The sequence below is a fragment of the Oncorhynchus gorbuscha genome, linkage group LG04 (genome assembly GCF_021184085.1).
Source record: "Oncorhynchus gorbuscha isolate QuinsamMale2020 ecotype Even-year linkage group LG04, OgorEven_v1.0, whole genome shotgun sequence".
Taxonomy (NCBI): domain Eukaryota; kingdom Metazoa; phylum Chordata; class Actinopteri; order Salmoniformes; family Salmonidae; genus Oncorhynchus; species Oncorhynchus gorbuscha.
The window spans coordinates 32,582,027-32,602,144 of NC_060176.1; the positions used below are offsets into that span (position 1 = coordinate 32,582,027).

Consider the following 20,118-nt stretch of genomic DNA (forward strand, 5'->3'; position numbering starts at 1 on the left):
AGATTCAGTGAAAGTAAAAATCTCATTGATTTATCAAGACCAGTCCACATGCTTGTCTCAGAGCAGCGCAAAACAGTGCTAAAATGGTTGTAGGCTTCAATATGCTCTTTAAAATAAATAAGACATACACCACTTAACCGCACATTACTCAACACTAGTGAGACTCATGTTGCCTACGGTTGTCCTACAGTATATCGAAAAAATATAATGTGACTCTCCACCAATAATTACATATAGCGGATTGGAGGATTCTAAATTAAAACCAAAAGCTGCCTCATGGGTCTCCCAGTGGCGGCCAGCATGGGTATCTGTAGCAACGCATTTTGCATTGCGATGCAGTGAGTTAGACAGCCACTGGGGAGGCCCCATCCACAAATTATCAAAATACAGAGAGGTGTTGGTAAAGGTTTATTGTCCTGCTAATAGCTCATAATGGTCAATTATGATTCTGTACATGGTGTCCAGATCAGGATAACCAGAACATGTATTTATTAAAGAATATCAGAAAGAATGTTGGTACTTATTTATTTTGATCCAAAGCCATGAATGAGTGAGTCATTCAGCTTTATGTAGGTGCCGGCTATATGACTGTGTCATCAACTTGATAATATATAATGATATTTTGGAGGTATTATAATTTTTTTTTTAAATAAAAGAGAGCAACTGTAATCTGAATAAAGGCAAGAATAATATTTGCAAAGGTCAAAATATTTTGTTCTGTTTTTAGGGGCAGAGAAACGCTGGGCCAATTATGTGCCGAAATATAGCCCTGCTAATAGCCATAATGGCACTGTACAACGTGACCTTGTGCGTTTGAAAGAGTATTTTTAGCATTATTTTATTAACGAAAGCAAAAAGATGCTGAAGAAATACAGTACTGTATATGCTTTTACATTTGGATAATAAAGCAGTTAAAGCATTTTGAAGATACAGTACATGGGCTTTGGTTGCTATCATGTTACAGCCTAAGCCCACTATGTGATTTGAATTATGAAAAACCGTCATTAAGAGTGGCTACTTTGAAGAATCTCAAATATGAAATACATTTGGATTTGTTCAACACTTTTTTGGTTACTACATTATTTCATATGTGTTATTTCATAGTGTTGAAGTCTTCACTGTTATTCTACAATGTAGAAAATAGGGAAAAAAATCAAGAGAAACTCTTGAATGAGTAGGTGTGTCCAAACTTTGACTGGTTCTGTATATGTATATACAGTTGAAGTCGGAAGTTTACATACACTTAGGTTGGAGTCGTTGAAACTCGTTTTTCTACTACTCCACGAATGTCTTGTTAACAAACTATAGTTTTGGGCATTTACTTTGTGCATGACACAAGTAATGCATGACACAAGTAAGAAAAACTGAGTTTAAATGTACTTGGCTAAAGTGTATGTAAACTTCCTACTTCAACTGTATATGTTATTTTGTGGGATTCTTTAGGGGTTGCTGCAGCACCCTCAGCACGCTTACTTCCCGATCTATGGTTTCACACCCCCAGAGTTTCACCTTTGAGACTTCCGCACCTGGTGTCCTATAGGTTAGGCTGGGTTTATGTTGAGGGCACAAATGAGATTGTTTGATGTAAAAATTGGGTTTATCTCAATAGTTTGGTTTTTAGGATAGACAGACAGTGTTGGACAGGAGAGTGTGTGAGAGAGTTTGGTGGAGGGAAGGACAGCTGTGAGTGCCTGTGTTACGATGGTGGGAGACCAGGTCAGCTGGAGTGGAACAGAAACAGATACCGTGATTCCCCAGTGAGAGAGATACAGAGACAAGAGGTAGACAAAAGTGGCCCCTTTTGTCTACCTCTTCAATTCACCATTATACTGTATCTCATGCACCTTTAAATCCAGGAGCTATCCTGACAAGAATGGAAGACAACCAAGCCCAAACAGTTGCTCTCCATTTGTCTTATAAGTCTCAAAGGATGACTCGAAACTTGAGAGACATGGAGATAACTTTAATTTTCATGCATATATACCATTCACATCAATCTAAGGTTTAATGTGAAGTGTACACATCTCTAGTTATTTGGCGCACAGCTCCCAGATCAGTGGTCTTATTGTGTTTTGGCCTGTGAAGATCAGGGTAGATCAGAGATTGGAACATTCCTCTTTTTATTGAGTTGGGGGGGAAAGATGTCTTCATAGAGTATGCTGAGGTAGGATTTAGTGTATATCTTTACTAGATCATCCTAACTGTAATTTGATCATATCAAATACCTGTCTCGCTGTCTCTATCTTTCCCCCTTCTTTCTCTTCAACCTCTCCTCTCCCCACCTCCAACCCCCCTTTGTCTCCCTTACCCCTCCCCTCAGGGGCAGGCCAAGGTGTTTGCATTGCTGCAGGCCCCAGACCCCTTGCCAAAGGAGGCAGAGATCTTCATCGTTCTAGAAGGTTCTACGCTTGCCCATGTGATCAGAGCCCAGAACGATGTCATGCTCTGCTTCATCGTGCCTGGTGAGGGAAACGTTGTAGAGTAAAGTTGTCCCTAGACACTGATCTGTGTTCAGTTTAGCATTTCCCTACTAATGGTTAAGGTTAGGATTGGGGAGGAAAAACAAGAAACTTCACCATTGTTTTGTAGGTCATAACCTGGCTGAGACTGTCTCAGTCTGTGCTTACATCTACTCAGAGACCACACCTTTTACCTGTGTGGGAGGGTCCAGGCTCAAGTACGTCCAGGACGACGCCCAGGTAGGGTTGGCACACACACACACACACACTCGAGCATGTGCACAAACATACACAGTTACACAAACACACACTAGCGACAGTCATTGAAATTGTTAAAGGTTTTAAAAACAATTATAATAAATGCAACGGTTGGAACATTTGGATGAAGATACTCCATACTGAATTTTGTAGAAATTATCAACTTTTATTATCCAGCAGATATTGACTGAATGGAAGCACATAAAACATTTTAATGGCTCAGAGAAATAATGAATGAAGTTCAAGGATTTTTTTTGGTGGGAATTCAGGTATTACATTTCAGGTAAAATGTCACTATTGTTTTTTGTAGAGTGTACTCATACTGTATATACATTTTCTTATTGTACCAGGTATGTTTGTGTATGTGTAAAAATATAGACAATTATAGGTGCATAATTTGCATAAACATACGGTGTGTATTTGCAAATTATAGTATAGAAATTATTTGTTTTTTCAATTCTACAAAAAAATGAACACTGATCAAAATAAAGTTATCATTCTTGTGATGTAATTGTCGAGACAGTGCGTTAAATCCCAACAAAACTTTAGCATTCATATACAGCATCAGGCAAACATTTTGACACACCTACTCATTTAAGGTTTTTATTTATTTATACATTGTAGAATAATAGTGAAGACACACAAATTATGAAATAACACATATGGAATAATGTAGTAACCAAAAAGTGTTAAACAATCAAAATATATTTGAGATTCTTCAAATAGCCACCCTTTGCCTTGATGACAGCTTTGCACCCTCTTGGCATTCTCTCAACCAGCTTCATGAGGTAGTCACCTGGAATGCATTTCAATGAACAGGTGTGCTTTGTTAAAAATACATTTTGGTAATTTATTTCCTTCTTAATGCGTTTGAGCCAATCAGTTGTGTTGTGACAAGGTAGGAATGGTATACAGAATATAGCCCTATTTCCTAAAATACCCAGTCTATATAATGTCAAGAACAGCTCAAATAAGCGAAGAGAAATGACAGTCCATCATTACTTGAAGATATGAAGGTCAGTCAATCTGGAAAATGTCAAGAACTTAAACGTTTCTTCAATAGCAGTCACAAAAACCATCAAGTGCTATGAAGAAACTGGCTCTAATGAGGACTACCACAGGAAAGGAAGACCCAGCGTTACCCACTGACGCAGAGAATAAGTTCATTAGAGTTACGATCCTCTGAAATTGTAGCCCAAATATATATTTCAGAGTTCAAGTAACAGACACATCTCAACATTAACTGTTCAGAGGAGACTGCATGAATCAGGCTTTCATGGTCAAATTGCTGCAAAGAAACCACAACTAACGGACACCAATAAGAAGAAGACACTTGCTTGGGCCAAGAAAAAGGAACAATGGACATTAGACCAGTGGAAATCTGTCCTTTTGGACTGATGTGTCGAACTGCTTTGCTTTATCTTGGCCAGGTTGCAATTGTAAATGAGAACTTGTTCTCAACTTGCCTACCTGGTTAAATAAAAGTAAAAAAATAAAATAAAATAAATGTGTGCAAATATTCGATTTTTGGTTCCAACTGCTGTGTCTTTGTGAGATGTGGATGATCTCCACATATAAGTTCCCACAATGGAAGAGGAGGTGCGGTGGTGTGGGGGTGCTTTGCTGGTGACACTGTCAATGATTTATTTATAATTCAAGGTACACTTAACCAGCATGGCTATCACAGCATTCTGCAGCAATAAGCCATCCCATCTGGTTTGCGCTTAGCGGGACTATCATTTGTTTTTCAACAGGACAATGACCCAACACACCTCCAGGCTGTGTAAGGTCTATTTGACCAAGAAGGAGAATGGAGTGCTGCATCAGATGACCTGGCCTCCACAATCACCCGACCTCAACCCAACAGAAATAGTTTGGGACGAGCTGGACCGAAGGGGGATGGAAAATCAGCCAACAAGTGCTCAGCATATGTAGGATCTCCTTCATGACTGTTGGGAAAGAATTCCAGGTGAAGCTGGTTGAGAGAATCTGTCTGTCCAAACTTTTGACTAGTACTGTAGATTCAACAGAAAGACACTATATCCAATTGAGCCCATTTCAGCCATTAGCGGTTTGTGTTGACAGGTCGTTACAAACATTTAGACGGTCGTAATTTAAATAGGTAAAAACGACCAGCACAAGCAAGAGTGTGAAGGAGTCGCAATCAATCAATCAAAACAGTCAACTTTGCGAGATACAGTGACAAGTGTATTTTGCACCCCTGAAACACAGGAAATAGATTGCTGAAAAAAATGTATCCTCAGGTGAGACATTGCTACACACACATTGCTACACACACAAACACAAAACCTGTATGGTGATAAAAGCAGCTATGGTGGAATAATATGATCATTATATAATATTGTATGTGAAGCACTTTGCACTGCTACTATTGTATGAAATGTGCTATTTCAAAAAAATATAAACGCAACATGTGAAGAAATAAAATATACCAGAAATGTTCCATATGCACCAAAAGTTTATTTCTTAAAAATGTTGTGCACAAACTTGTTTATATTCCTGTTAGTGAGTATTTCTTCTTTGCCAAGATAATCCATCCACCTGACATGTGTGGAATTTCAAGAAAAGGATTAAACAGCATGATCATTGCACATGTGCACCTTGTGCTGGGGAAAATAAAAGGCCACTCTAAAATGTGCAGTTTTGTCATACAACACAATGCCACAGATGCCTGACGTTCGCATGCTGACTGCAGGAATGTCCACCAGAGCTGTTGCCAGAGAATTGAATGTTAATTTCTCTACCATAAAACACCTCCAACATCAGTTTAGAGAATTTGGCAGTATGTCCAACCGGCCTCACAACTGCAGACCACATGTAACCACGCCAGCCCAGGACTTCCACATCCGGCTTCTTCACCTGTGGTATCATCTGAAACAAGCCACCTGAAAAGCTGATGAAACTGTGGGTTTGTACAGGCAAAGAATTTCTGAACAACCTGTCAGAAGCCATCTCGAGAAGCTTACCTGTCTCCTCACCAGGGTCTTGACCGGACCGCAGATGGCGCCGTAACTAACTTCAGTGTCAAATGACCTTCGATGGCCACTGGCACCCTGGAGAAGTGTGCTCTTCAAGGATTAATCCAAGTTTCAACTGTGCCGGGCAGATGGCAGAAAGCATGTATGGCGTCGTGTGGGCAAGCATATTGGTCCTTCTGTAGCTCAATGGTCCTTCTGTAGCTCAGTTGGTAGAGCATGGCGCTTGTAACGCCAGGGTAGTGGGTTCGATCCCGGGGACCACCCATACGTAGAATGTATGCACACATGACTGTAAGTCGCTTTGGATAAAAGTGTCTGCTAAATGGCATATATTATTATATTATTATTATATATATTATTATATATTATTATTATATCATATTCAATGTTGTGAACCGAGTGCCTGATGGTGGTGGTGGTGGGGTTATGGTATGGGTAGGCAAAAGCTAGGGACAACGAACACAATGGCATTTTATCAGTGGCAATATGAATGCACAGAGATACCGTGACAAGCTCTTGAGGCTCATTGTCGTGCCATTCATCCGCTGCCATCAACTCATGTTTCAGCATGATAATGCATGGACACAATTCCTAAAAGCTGAAAATGTCCCAGTTCTTCCATGGCCAGCATTCTCACCAGACCTGCCACCCACTGAGTATGTTTAGGATGATCTGGATTTACTTGTACAACATGGTGTTCCAGTTCTCACCATTATCCAGCAACTTCGCACAGCAATTGAGGAGGAGTGGGGCAATATTCCACAGGCCACAATCAACAGCCTGATCAACTCGATGCAAAGGAGATGTGTCATGCTGCAGGAGGCAAATGGTGGTCACACTAGATACTGACTAGTTTTCTGATCCACACCCCCAACTTATGTTAAGGTATCTGTGACCCAGTCATGTAGAAATCAGAGATTAGGATCTAATGAATTAATTTCAAATGACTGATTTCCTTATATGAAATGTAACTCAGGGATATTTGAAATTGTTGCATGTTGAATTTTTGTTCAGTGTAAATAAAGATTGATTTGATATTGTTGTCCCAACCCTACCCACAGGATCTGGCTGAGCACCTAGTAACCCACGGTCACCACTTGAGCTCCAGCGACCACAGGGAGCTTAGCAGCCGCTTCTGCCTGAGGGAGGAGAGCTCTCGCTGGGCAATGGACCGCCGTGTGGCCCTGGCCATGGCCAACTTGGATATCCCCCACAGCTGGAATGTACTCGCTAGTCCATCTGGAGAGGGTGAGAGTGGGTTTCTTTACATGATACAACTGCTAGGTCTAAGTTTCATGTGACATTTTTATTGCTGTCGTACAATACAAGCATCAACATAGAGAGCTGACTGCTAGGTCTAAGTTAAAGCATACAATAAAGAAAATAATTTACAAATATGGCGTTTCAGATGTATCCACACATGCTACATAAGAATTATTGTGCGGGATTATTTTGGATGAGTGAAAAGTTGAACAGAATTCTTAGTAGTTCTTCTCATTGTTTTGTCTCAACCGTGTCCAAGACTCCAAAGAAGGTGAACTCTTCAACTTTTCTTTCCTCCTTCCATCCCTTTTCTTTATCCCCTTCCATCCCTTCTCTCTTTCCTCTGTCATTCAGTTCATTTTTGCATGCTTGCTGTCCAGCAGTCGGAAATGGCCATGGCTACATGACACGTGGAGCTCTGTTAAATTCATCAATGCCAATTAACCAGCGTGTTATTTGATTAGGAGAGCTTCACGGACTGGAAGTAGCTCTAGGGTATAGGCAGGGTTAAATAAACATGTGCGTGTGCGCCCGCGTGTGTATTTGTCTCTGTGTGTGTGTATTTCACGTGGGTGTGTGTAGACCTCTAATGTAAATGACAAATCTCATTAAGGCGATAATGTAGTTATGGCAGTCTGTTTCATAGCAAAACGACACAAATGTCTTTCCATGAATTTCCACAGTTAAGTGATCTAATTGGGTAACATGGCCTATGACATCAGCCTATTACCACTGTGAGCAGAATATGAAAACCCCACTTACCCTCTCTTTGAATATTTAGGGTATATTAGGCATAAGTGAATATAGAATCAGTGGTAGAGGTTCACCGCTAAATCCATAGTTTGTCTGTTGTTTCCAAACATAAAAAGTGTATATTGTAAAGTTATCCCCTCGACTTGAGACCACCTTTGAGGTACCAGCTTCATGCAAACAACCGGTGGTGTTACCAGGGAGAGTAACAGTTGTAGGGTTATGGGACCATATCAAATCGCATTTTATTCATCACATGTGCCAAATACAACAGGTACAACTTACAGTGAAATGCTTACTTGCAAGCCTTTAACCAACAATGAAGTTTTTATAAAATCCCGATAAGAATAACATATAATTAAAGAGCAGCAGTAAATAACAATAGCAGGGGCTATATATGGGGGGTACTGGTACAGAGTCAATGTGTCAATGTGCTGGGGGCACCGGTGTCGAGGTAATTGAGGAAACGCCTAAAAAATATTACAAATTAGATCCATATTATCGACAAAAACATGGCAAACGTTTTTTATAATCAATCCTCAAGGTGTTTTTCAAATATCTATTCGATAATATATCAACCGGGACAGTTGGCTTCTTAGTGGGAAAGAGAGAAACAATGGCCACATTTGTCTATTACGCACAAATCACTCTGAGACCACCAGCTGACCACTGACGCAATGTTGTCGTTCAGGCTCATTTTTCAAAATAAAAGCCTGAAACTATGTATTGTGACACTAGACACATTAGGGAAGCCATAGAAAAAGGAATCTGGTTGATATCCCATTCACTGCTCAATAGGGACGCATAGGAACGCAGAGCTTTCCAAATAAGAAAGAGTCCCTTCCTGATTCCTGATTTCGCCTGCAATATCAGTTCTGTTGTACTCACAGACAATACAATACAATTTTACAGTTTTGGAAACTTTAGAGTGTTTTCTATCCTAAGCTGTCAATTATATGCATATTCTAGCATCTTGTCCTGACAAAATAGCCTGTTTACTTTGGGAACGTTATTTTTCCAAAAATGAAAAGTTTCAGGAGGTTAATGTCCCATTGGTAGGATATATGTGCTTTTAGTTCGTCCCATTAATTTTCTAGCGATTGAACATTAGCCATCAGCACGGAAGGCAAGGGCAGATTAGCCACTCGTCGCCTGAATCTCACAAGGCATCCTTATCTCTTTCTGCGAAACCTACATTTCCTTTTCCAGTGAATCACAGGGATCTGGGTCTGGTCGATTGTCTGTAGTATATCCCTCACATCTAACTAATTGTAAAATAACTCCTCATCCAGTTTGAGGTGAGTAATCCCAGGTCTGATGTCCAGAATATTTTTTCGGTGATAAGACGGTAGCAGCAACATTATGTACAAAACAAGTTACGAACAGCGCGAAAAAACAAACAAAATAGCATGGTTGGTTGAAAGCCGATGAGACGGCAGCCCTACCCTCCGGCGCCATCTTGTTTGGTGCCAGTCAGGCAGTATGTTAGTGGGCCTTTATTAGGGTAAACTGTAAATTGCGTTAACGAGGTTAGTAGAGCAGAGATGTACAGTTTAGCAGAGGAGATCATTGGGACAAACAGCAGTGTTGGAAGTGGGTCTCTAATAAATCCCTCCTGGTCTTATCACTGGATGTTGGTTATTGAGGCTAATTGAAGTTACAAAGCTCTCTCTCCCTTACACCCTCTATCCATCTCTTTGCCTCTCTCTCTCTCTCTATCTATCTCTCTCTCTCTTTCTCTCTTACACCCCCCTCTCTCTCTCTCTCTCTCTCACTCTCAATCTCTCTCTCTCTCTCTCTCTCTCACACACACACTCTCTCTCCCTTGCATGCTCCATCTCTCTTTCCCCACCTCCTCACTCCTCTTCCCTCTTTCCACCCCCCCCCTCTCTCTATCTCTCAATTAAATGTAATTCAAGGGCTTTATTGGCATGGGAAACATATGTTTACATTGCCAATGAAAGTGAAGTATATAATAAACACAAGTGAAATAAACAATTCAAATTAACAGTAAATATTACACTCACAAATGTTCCAAAAGAATAAAGACATTTCAAATGTCATATTATGTGCATATTCTCTCTCTCTCCCCTCCATCTCATACCTCTTCCATCTCTACCTTTTTCCACAGAGTTGCGTCCCAGAGAATCCCCTCTTCACTTGGCTGTGCGCTGGGGTCTGTGTTGTCTGGCTGAGCTGCTGCTGTGCCAGCCGGGAGGACTGATGGCAGTGACTCTGCCCAACGAGGAGGGGGTCACCCCACTGCAGCTAGCACACAACAGAGGGCACACACAGCTTCTGGAGCTACTCACACAGTAAGATGTATACCATGACATTATATTATATCTGACTATTACTCGTATATACTGTATCATCTGTTTATGATGAAAAAGGGGTAAGCAAGCATGCAGAGCCTCTGGGGCTGCTCACACAGTCATGCCCAATTCCAAATCGATCTCTAGCTCTATATATTTTTGGAGAAATGTGAGGATTGAGTAGGTGGAAGCAACATAGCAAAAATGTGTAGGTATTAGATAGAAACTCCCTGAAACCTCCTCCAAATCAGATAAGCATGCAAAAAAATATGTGAAAGTAAAATTGGGAATTTCTAAAGCGGTATGCCCTACCAATCTGGCCCACTCATAAATCATAAAAATAAATAATGATTAAGCCAGTCTTTCCAACCCTTATCAGAATATTATTAGAATATGGAACGATAGGGACTAGATCTTCTCTTTAAGGGTTAATTATAACCCTCATGTCTCTATTCCCAAGATGTGACAGGATCATCAATGGCACACTCCGACACTGAACACTGTCACATTCAGTCACACATTTGGCACTGTATAGTTATATATATATAGTTGACTGTGTTGGTCTCTTAAGTCACATATTAAACTGAGGGGATCACATGTGATCACCCTTTCAGCTGCTGGTCTAGTACATGTCCAAAAGTATGTGATTTGGCTATTTCAGCCAATCGAGCACACAGCCATGCAATCCCGATAGACAAATATTGGCAGTAGAATGGCCCATACTGAAGAGCTCAGTTACTTTCAACATGGCACCATCATAGGATGCCACCTTTCCACCAAGACAGTTTGTAAATGTCCTGCTGTGCTAGAACTGCCCCGATCGACGGAAAGTGCTGTTTTTGTGAAATGGAAACTGCTAGGAGCAACAACAGCTCAGTCTTGAAGTGGTAGGCCAAAAAGCTCACAGAGTGCTGAAGTGCATAGCTCACTACCGAGTTCCAAACTGTTAATTGGGAGTTTCATGAAATGGGTTTCCATGGCCCAGCAGCCACACACAAGCAAAAGATCACCATGCGTTGGCTGGAGTGGTGTAAAGCTCACCGCCATTGGACTCTGGAGCAGTGGAAATGCGTTCTCTGGAGTGATGAATCGCGCTTCACCATCTGGCAGTCCGACGGATTAATCTGGGTTTGGCAGATGCCAGGAGAACACTATCTGACCCCAATGCATAGTGCCAACTGCAAAGTTTTGTGGAGGAGGAATAATGGTCTGGGGCTATTTCTCATGTTTCAGGCTAGGCCCCTTAGTTCAAGTGAAGGGAAATCATAACGCTACTGCATAAAATGACATTCTAAACGATTCTGTGCGTCCAACTTTGTGGCAACAGTTTGGGGAAGGCCCTGTCCTGTAACAGCATGACAATGCCCACATGCACAAAACAAGGTCCATACAGAAAAGGTTTGTCAAGCTTGGGGTGAAAGAACTTGACTGACCCCCAACTCCATCAAAAACCTTTGCAATGAATTGGAATGCCAACTGCGAGCCAGGCCTAATCGCCCAATATCAGTGCCCGACCTCACTAATGCTCTTGTGGCTGAATGGAAGCAAGTCCTCACAGCAATGTTCCAACATCTAGTGGAAAGCCTTCCCAGACGAGTGGAGGCTGTTTTTATTTAACCTTTATTTAACTAGGCAAGTCAGTTAAGAACAAATTCTTATTTACATTGACGGCCTAGGAACAGTGGGTTAACTTCCTTGTTCAGGGGCAGAACAACACATGTTTTACCTTGTCAAGCTTTCAGTTACTGGCCCAACGCTCTAACCACTAGGCTACCTGCCTGGATCAGCACAGGGGGGACCAACATGATTTTGGAATGAGATGTTCATTGAGCAGGTGTCAATGAGCATACTTTTGGTCATGTAGTGTACTTGTCTCTCTGCCCTAACAATGAGAGTCATTGTCCACAAAGCATTACGGCAGGCTGTCAAACTCCCGCCTATTCCTCTTTTTGGATTGGTGGACACATCTCATTATTTGAAAACATTTTTGAATATTCGATAAGGGTTGTTAAGGTCAACCACCTGTATTCAAGTTGACCATGTGGTGTATATCACAACATGTTTGCTGTCCATTTAAATTAATTGAGTGTAAAATGTGTGTATTTTTTGGTTTTTGTGTGATTACTGTTTGACAACCAAATTTCCCTTTGGCATAATTGATTGATTGAATTATTGATTGCCTGTCTTTCATCAGCCCCCCCAACCCCCTGGCCACACCGCCGGCCGGTCTGTCCCAGGTGTGGGCTGTCCACTCTCATCTGCTGAGGTTCTGTCACGACTCAGAGAACCTAACCCTGACTGTCCGACAGAACCCACAGTGGAACCACCAGCAGAACCGACAGGCTGATATTCTTCTCCTGAGAGATAGACTGAGAGATCACAACTTCCTCCGACAGGTCAGTAAAATTCCAATTGAAATATCACATACACTGTTTATCTCCCAATAGGAGTGTCATGTTTTGTCATTTATTATCTTGTCTTGTCCCTGTGCTTCCCATTCTATTCGTTTCCCTCTGCTGGTCTTATTAGGTTCTTTCCCTCTTTCTATCCCTCTCTCTCCCCCTCCCTCTCTCACTCTCTCGCTCTCTCTTCTCTCTATCGTTCCGTTCCTGCTCCCAGCTGTTCCTATTCCCCTAATCAATCATTTAGTCTTCCCACACCTGTTCCCGATCCTTTCCCCTGATTAGAGTCCCTATTTCTTCCTTTGTGTTCCGTTCCTGTCCTGTCGGTTCCTTGTCTAGAATTCACCGTGCTGTGTTTGTGTATCGCCCTGTCGTGTCGTGTTTTCCTCAGATGCTGTGTGGTGAGCAGGTGTCTGAGTCTGTCTGGTTCAAGTGCCTTCCCGAGGCAACCTGCTGTTCACCTGCTGTTCAAGATCGAGTCTCCAGTTTGTCCTCGTCATTTCGAGTGAAAGTTGTGTTTTTTGTTTGTATTTACTTTACTGGATTAAAGACTCTGTTTTCGCCAAGTCGCTTTTGGGTCCTCTTTCACCTGCATGACAGAAGGAACCGACCAAGGAATGGACCCAGCGACTTCAGACGCTCGTTACACTGCCGTCGAGATCCAAGGAGCCATGCTCGGCAGACACGAGCAGGAATTGTCTGCTGCTCGCCATGCCGTGGAGAACCTGGCCGCTCAGGTTTCCGACCTCTCTGGACAGTTCCAGAGTCTACGTCTCGTGCCACCTGTTACTTCCTGGCCTGCCGAGCCTCCAGAACCTAGGGTTAATAACCCACCTTGCTACTCCGGGCAGCCCACTGAGTGCCGCTCCTTTCTCACGCAGTGTGAGATTGTGTTCTCTCTCCAACCCAACACATACTCTAGAGAGAGAGCTCGGGTTGCTTACGTCATTTCACTCCTTACTGGCCGGGCTCGAGAATGGGGCACAGCTATCTGGGAGGCAAGGGCTGATTGCTCTAACAAGTTCCAGAACTTTAAAGAGGAGATGATTCGGGTTTTTGACCGTTCAGTTTTTGGTAGGGAGGCTTCTAGGGCCCTGGCTTCCTTATGCCAAGGTGAACGGTCCATAACGGATTATTCTATTGAGTTTCGCACTCTTGCTGCCTCTAGTGAGTGGAACGAGCCGGCGCTGCTCGCTCGTTTTCTGGAGGGACTCCACGCAGTGGTTAAGGATGAGATTCTCTCCCGGGAGGTTCCTTCAGATGTGGACTCTTTGATTGCTCTCGCCATCCGCATAGAACGACGGGTAGATCTTCGTCACCGGGCTCGTGGAAGAGAGCTCGCATCAACGGTGTTTCCCTGCTCCGCATCGCAACCATCTCCCTCCTCTGGCTCAGGGTCTGAGCCCATGCAGCTGGGAGGGATTCGCATCTCGACTAAGGAGAGGGAACGGAGGATCACCAACCGCCTGTGCCTCTATTATGGAGTTGCTGGACATTTTGTTAATTCATGTCCAGTAAAGCCAGAGCTCATCTGTAAGCGGAGGGCTACAGGTGAGCGCAACTACTCAAGTCTCTCCATCAAAATCCTGTACTACTTTGTCGGTCCATCTACGCTGGACCGGTTCGGGTGCTACATGTAGTGCCTTGATAGACTCTGGGGCTGAGGGTTGTTTCATGGACGAAGCATGGGTTCGGAAACATGACATTCCTTTCAGAGAGTTAGAGAAGCCTACGCCCATGTTCGCCTTAGATGGTAGTCATCTTCCCAGTATCAGATTTGAGACACTACCTTTAACCCTCACAGTATCTGGTAACCACAGTGAGACTATTTCTTTTTTGATTTTTCGTTCACCGTTTACACCTGTTGTTTTGGGTCATCCCTGGCTAGTATGTCATAATCCTTCTATTAATTGGTCTAGTAATTCTATCCTATCCTGGAACGTTCTTGTCATGTGAAGTGTTTAATGTCTGCCATCCCTCCCGTTTCTTCTGTCCCTACTTCTCAGGAGGAACCTGGCGATTTGACAGGAGTGCCGGAGGAATATCATGATCTGCGCACGGTCTTCAGTCGGTCCCGAGCCAACTCCCTTCCTCCTCACCGGTCGTATGATTGTAGTATTGATCTCCTTCCGGGGACCACTCCTCCTCGGGGTAGACTATACTCTCTGTCGGCTCCCGAACGTAAGGCTCTCGAGGATTATTTGTCTGTGTCTCTTGACGCCGGTACCATAGTGCCTTCTTCCTCTCCGGCCGGGGCGGGGTTCTTTTTTGTTAAGAAGAAGGACGGTACTCTGCGCCCCTGCGTGGATTATCGAGGGCTGAATGACATAACTGTTATGCAGGTGAAGGAGGACCCAAACGCGACTTAACAGAAACAGAGTTTATTAATGCTCAAAACCGAATAACTGAAATCCTCTAGATAGTAGAGGGGAAAACAACTGGAGAAGCGGCCACAGACTGCAGGTCGCTTCGGGTAGGCGCAGGCCGTAGTCAACTGAGACACCTGCTCACACGCAGCGTCTGAAGAAGGCACAAAACACGACAGGACAGGGTGATACACAATCACGGCAAAAACACGACAGGACAGGGCGAAACGCAATTACAGCATGGAATACAAAACAAGGAACCGACGGAACAGGAACGGATCACAAAGGAATAAATAGGGAGTCTAATCAGGGGAAAGGATCGGGAACAGGTGTGGAAAGACTAAATGATGATTAGGGGAATAGGAACAGCTGGGAGCAGGAACGGAACGACAGAGAGAAGAGAGAGCGAGAGAGTGAGAGAGGGAGGGGGAGAGAGAAGGATAGAACCAAACAAGACCAGCAGAGGGAAACGAATAGCATGGGGAGCACAGGGACAAGACATGACAATGAATGACAAACATGACAGTACCCCCCACTCACCGAGCGCCTCCTGGCGCACTCGAGGAGGAATCCTGGCGGCAACGGAGGAAATCATCGATGAGCGAACGGTCCAGCACGTCCCGAGACGGAACCCAACTCCTCTCCTCAGGACCGTAACCCTCCCAATCCACTAGGTATTGGTGACCCCGTCCCCGAGAACGCATGTCCATAATTTTATGTACCTTGTAAATAGGTGCGCTCGACAAGGACGGGAGGGGGGAGGGAAGACGAACGGGGGTGCGAAGAAAGGGCTTAACACAGGAGACATGGAAGACAGGATGGACGCGACGAAGATGTCGCGGAAGAAGCAGTCGCACAGCGACAGGATTGACGACCTGGGAGACACGGAACGGACCAATGAACCGCGGAGTCAACTTACGAGAAGCTGTCGTAAGAGGAAGGTTGCGAGTGGAAAGCCACACTCTCTGGCCGCAACAATACCTTGGACTCTTAATCCTGCGTTTATTGGCGGCTCTCACCGTCTGTGCCCTGTAACGGCAAAGTGCAGACCTCACCCTCCTCCAGGTGCGCTCACAACGTTGGACAAACGCTTGAGCGGAGGGAACGCTGGACTCGGCAAGCTGGGATGAGAACAGAGGAGGCTGGTAACCCAGACTACTCTGAAACGGAGATAACCCGGTAGCAGACGAAGGAAGCGAATTGTGAGCGTATTCTGCCCAGGGGAGCTGTTCTGCCCAAGACGCAGGGTTCCTGAAAGAAAGGCTGCGTAGTATGCGACCAATCGTCTGATTGGCCCTCTCTGCTTGACCGTTAGACTGGGGATGAAACCCGGAAGAGAGACTGACGGACGCACCAATCAAACGACAGAACTCCCTCCAAAACTGTGACGTGAATTGCGGACCTCTGTCTGAAACGGCGTCTAACGGGAGGCCATGAATTCTGAATACATTCTCAATAATGATTTGTGCCGTCTCCTTAGCGGAAGGAAGTTTAGCGAGGGGAATGAAATGTGCCGCCTTAGAGAACCTATCGACAACCGTCAGAATCACAGTCTTCCCCGCAGACAAAGGCAGACCGGTAATGAAGTCTAAGGCAATGTGAGACCATGGTCGAGAAGGAATGGGGAGCGGTCTGAGACGACCGGCAGGAGGAGAGTTACCCGACTTAGTCTGCGCGCAGTCCGAACAGGCAGCCACGAAACGGCGCGTGTCACGCTCCTGAGTCGGCCACCAAAAGCGCTGGCGAATAGACGCAAGAGTGCCTCGAACACCGGGATGACCCGCTAACTTGGCAGAGTGAGCCCACTGAAGAACAGCCAGACGAGTGGAAACAGGAACGAAAAGGAGGTTACTAGGACAAGCGCGCGGCGACGCAGTGTGCGTGAGTGCTTGCTTAACCTGTCTTTCAATTCCCCAGACTGTTAACCCGACAACACGCCCATAAGGAAGAATCCCCTCGGGATCAGTAGAAGCCACAGAAGAACTAAACAGACGGGATAAGGCATCAGGCTTGGTGTTCTTGCTACCCGGACGGTAAGAAATCACAAACTCGAAACGAGCGAAAAACAACGCCCAACGAGCTTGACGGGCATTAAGTCGTTTGGCAGAACGGATGTACTCAAGGTTCTTATGGTCTGTCCAAACGACAAAAGGAACGGTCGCCCCCTCCAACCACTGTCGCCATTCGCCTAGGGCTAAGCGGATGGCGAGCAGTTCACGGTTACCCACATCATAGTTGCGCTCAGATGGCGACAGGCGATGAGAAAAATAAGCGCAAGGATGAACCTTATCGTCAGACTGGGAGCGCTGGGATAGAATGGCTCCCACGCCTACCTCTGAAGCGTCAACCTCGACAATGAATTGTCTAGTGACGTCAGGAGTAACGAGGATAGGAGCGGACGTAAAACGTTCTCTTAGAAGATCAAAAGCTCCCTGGGCGGAACCGGACCACTTAAAACACGTCTTGACAGAAGTAAGAGCTGTGAGAGGGGCAGCAACTTGACCGAAATTACGAATGAAACGCCGATAGAAATTAGCGAAACCTAAGAAGCGCTGCAACTCGACACGTGACCTTGGAACGGGCCAATCACTGACAGCTTGGACCTTAGCGGAATCCATCTGAATGCCTTCAGCGGAAATAACGGAACCGAGAAAAGTAACGGAGGAGACATGAAAAGAGCACTTCTCAGCCTTTACGTAGAGACAATTCTCTAAAAGGCGCTGTAGAACACGTCGAACGTGCTGAACATGAATCTCGAGTGACGGAGAAAAAATCAGGATATCGTCAAGATAGACAAAAACAAAAATGTTCAGCATGTCTCTCAGAACATCATTAACTAATGCCTGAAAAACAGCTGGCGCATTGGCGAGACCGAACGGCAGAACCCGGTACTCAAAATGCCCTAACGGAGTATTAAACGCCGTTTTCCACTCGTCCCCCTCTCTGATGCGCACGAGATGGTAAGCGTTACGAAGGTCCAACTTAGTAAAGCACCTGGCTCCCTGCAGAATCTCGAAGGCTGATGACATAAGGGGAAGCGGATAACGATTCTTAACCGTTATGTCATTCAGCCCTCGATAATCCACGCAGGGGCGCAGAGTACCGTCCTTCTTCTTAACAAAAAAGAACCCCGCCCCGGCCGGAGAGGAAGAAGGCACTATGGTACCGGCGTCAAGAGACACAGACAAATAATCCTCGAGAGCCTTACGTTCGGGAGCCGACAGAGAGTATAGTCTACCTCGAGGAGGAGTGGTCCCCGGAAGGAGATCAATACTACAATCATACGACCGGTGAGGAGGAAGGGAGTTGGCTCGGGACCGACTGAAGACCGTGCGCAGATCATGATATTCCTCCGGCACTCCTGTCAAATCGCCAGGTTCCTCCTGAGAAGTAGGGACAGAAGAAATGGGAGGGATGGCAGACATTAAACACTTCACATGACAAGAAACGTTCCAGGATAGGATAGAATTACTAGACCAATTAATAGAAGGATTATGACATACAAGCCAGGGGTGACCCAAAACAACAGGTGTAAACGGTGAACGGAAAATCAAAAAAGACATAGTCTCACTGTGGTTACCAGATACTGTGAGAGTTAAAGGTAGTGTCTCAAATTTGATACTGGGAAGATGACTACCATCTAAGGCAAACATGGGCGTAGGCCTGTCTAACGGTCTGAAAGGAATGTTATGTTTCCGAGCCCATGCTTCGTCCATGAAACAACCCTCAGCCCCAGAGTCAATCAAAGCACTGCATGTAGCACCCGAACCGGTCCAGCGTAGATGGACCGACATAGTAGTACAAGATCTAGATGAAGGGACCTGAGTAGTAGCGCTCACCAGTAGCCCTCCGCTTACTGATGGGCTCTGGCCTCTTACTGGACATGAAATAACAAAATGTCCAGCAACTCCGCAATAGAGGCACAGGCGGTTGGTGATCCTCTGTTCCCTCTCCTTATTCGAGATGCGAATCCCTCCCAGCTGCATGGGCTCAGTCTCAAAGCCAGAGGGAGATGGTTGCGATGCGGAGCAGGGAAACACCGTTGATGCGAGCTCTCTTCCACGAGCCCGGTGACGAAGATCTACCCGTCGTTCTATGCGGATGGCGAGAGCAATCAAGGAGTCCACATCTGAAGGAACCTCCCGGGAGAGAATCTCATCCTTAACCACTGCGTGGAGTCCCTCCAGAAAACGAGCGAGCAGCGCCGGCTCGTTCCACTCACTAGAGGCAGCAAGAGTGCGAAACTCAATGGAATAATCCGTTATGGACCGTTCACCTTGGCATAAGGAAGCCAGGGCCCTAGAAGCCTCCTCACCAAAAACTGAACGGTCAAAAACCCGAATCATCTCCTCTTTAAAGTTCTGGAATCTGTTAGAGCAATCAGCCCTTGCCTCCCAGATAGCTGTGCCCCATTCTCGAGCCCGGCCAGTAAGGAGTGAAATGACGAAAGCAACCCGAGCTCTCTCTAGAGTATGTGTGGGGTTGGAGAGAGAACACAATCTCACACTGCGTGAGAAAGGAGCGGCACTCAGTGGGCTGCCCGGAGTAGCAAGGTGGGTTATTAACCCTGGGTTCAGGAGGCTCGGCAGGCCAGGGAGTAACAGGTGGCACGAGACGTAGACTCTGGAACTGTCCAGAGAGGTCGGAAACCTGAGCGGCCAGGTTCTCCACGGCATGGCGAGCAGCAGACAATTCCTGCTCGTGTCTGCCGAGCATGGCTCCTTGGATCTCGACGACAGTGTAACGAGCGTCTGAAGTCGCTGGGTCCATTCTTTGGTCGGTTCCTTCTGTTATGCAGGTGAAGGAGGACCCAAACGCGACTTAACAGAAACAGAGTTTATTAATGCTCAAAACCGAATAACTGAAATCCTCTAGATAGTAGAGGGGAAAACAACTGGAGAAGCGGCCACAGACTGCAGGTCGCTTCGGGTAGGCGCAGGCCGTAGTCAACTGAGACACCTGCTCACACGCAGCGTCTGAAGAAGGCACAAAACACGACAGGACAGGGTGATACACAATCACGGCAAAAACACGACAGGACAGGGCGAAACGCAATTACAGCATGGAATACAAAACAAGGAACCGACGGAACAGGAACGGATCACAAAGGAATAAATAGGGAGTCTAATCAGGGGAAAGGATCGGGAACAGGTGTGGAAAGACTAAATGATGATTAGGGGAATAGGAACAGCTGGGAGCAGGAACGGAACGACAGAGAGAAGAGAGAGCGAGAGAGTGAGAGAGGGAGGGGGAGAGAGAAGGATAGAACCAAACAAGACCAGCAGAGGGAAACGAATAGCATGGGG

At 45.2% G+C, this 20,118-nt stretch overlaps 1 protein-coding gene across 2 annotated transcripts in view; it reads left to right on the forward strand.

Moving 5' to 3' along the window:
- LOC124033964 (rho guanine nucleotide exchange factor 28-like) overlaps nucleotides 1-20,118 on the forward strand; it is a 202,178-nt gene that overhangs the window by 40,881 nt on the left and 141,179 nt on the right. For both annotated transcript variants that reach the window (XM_046346515.1, XM_046346516.1), the window contains 5 exons: nucleotides 2,321-2,462; nucleotides 2,590-2,699; nucleotides 6,778-6,964; nucleotides 9,861-10,044; nucleotides 12,239-12,440. In XM_046346515.1, the coding sequence (XP_046202471.1) occupies nucleotides 2,321-2,462; nucleotides 2,590-2,699; nucleotides 6,778-6,964; nucleotides 9,861-10,044; nucleotides 12,239-12,440 (825 nt within the window). The remainder of the gene's footprint in view (nucleotides 1-2,320; nucleotides 2,463-2,589; nucleotides 2,700-6,777; nucleotides 6,965-9,860; nucleotides 10,045-12,238; nucleotides 12,441-20,118) is intronic.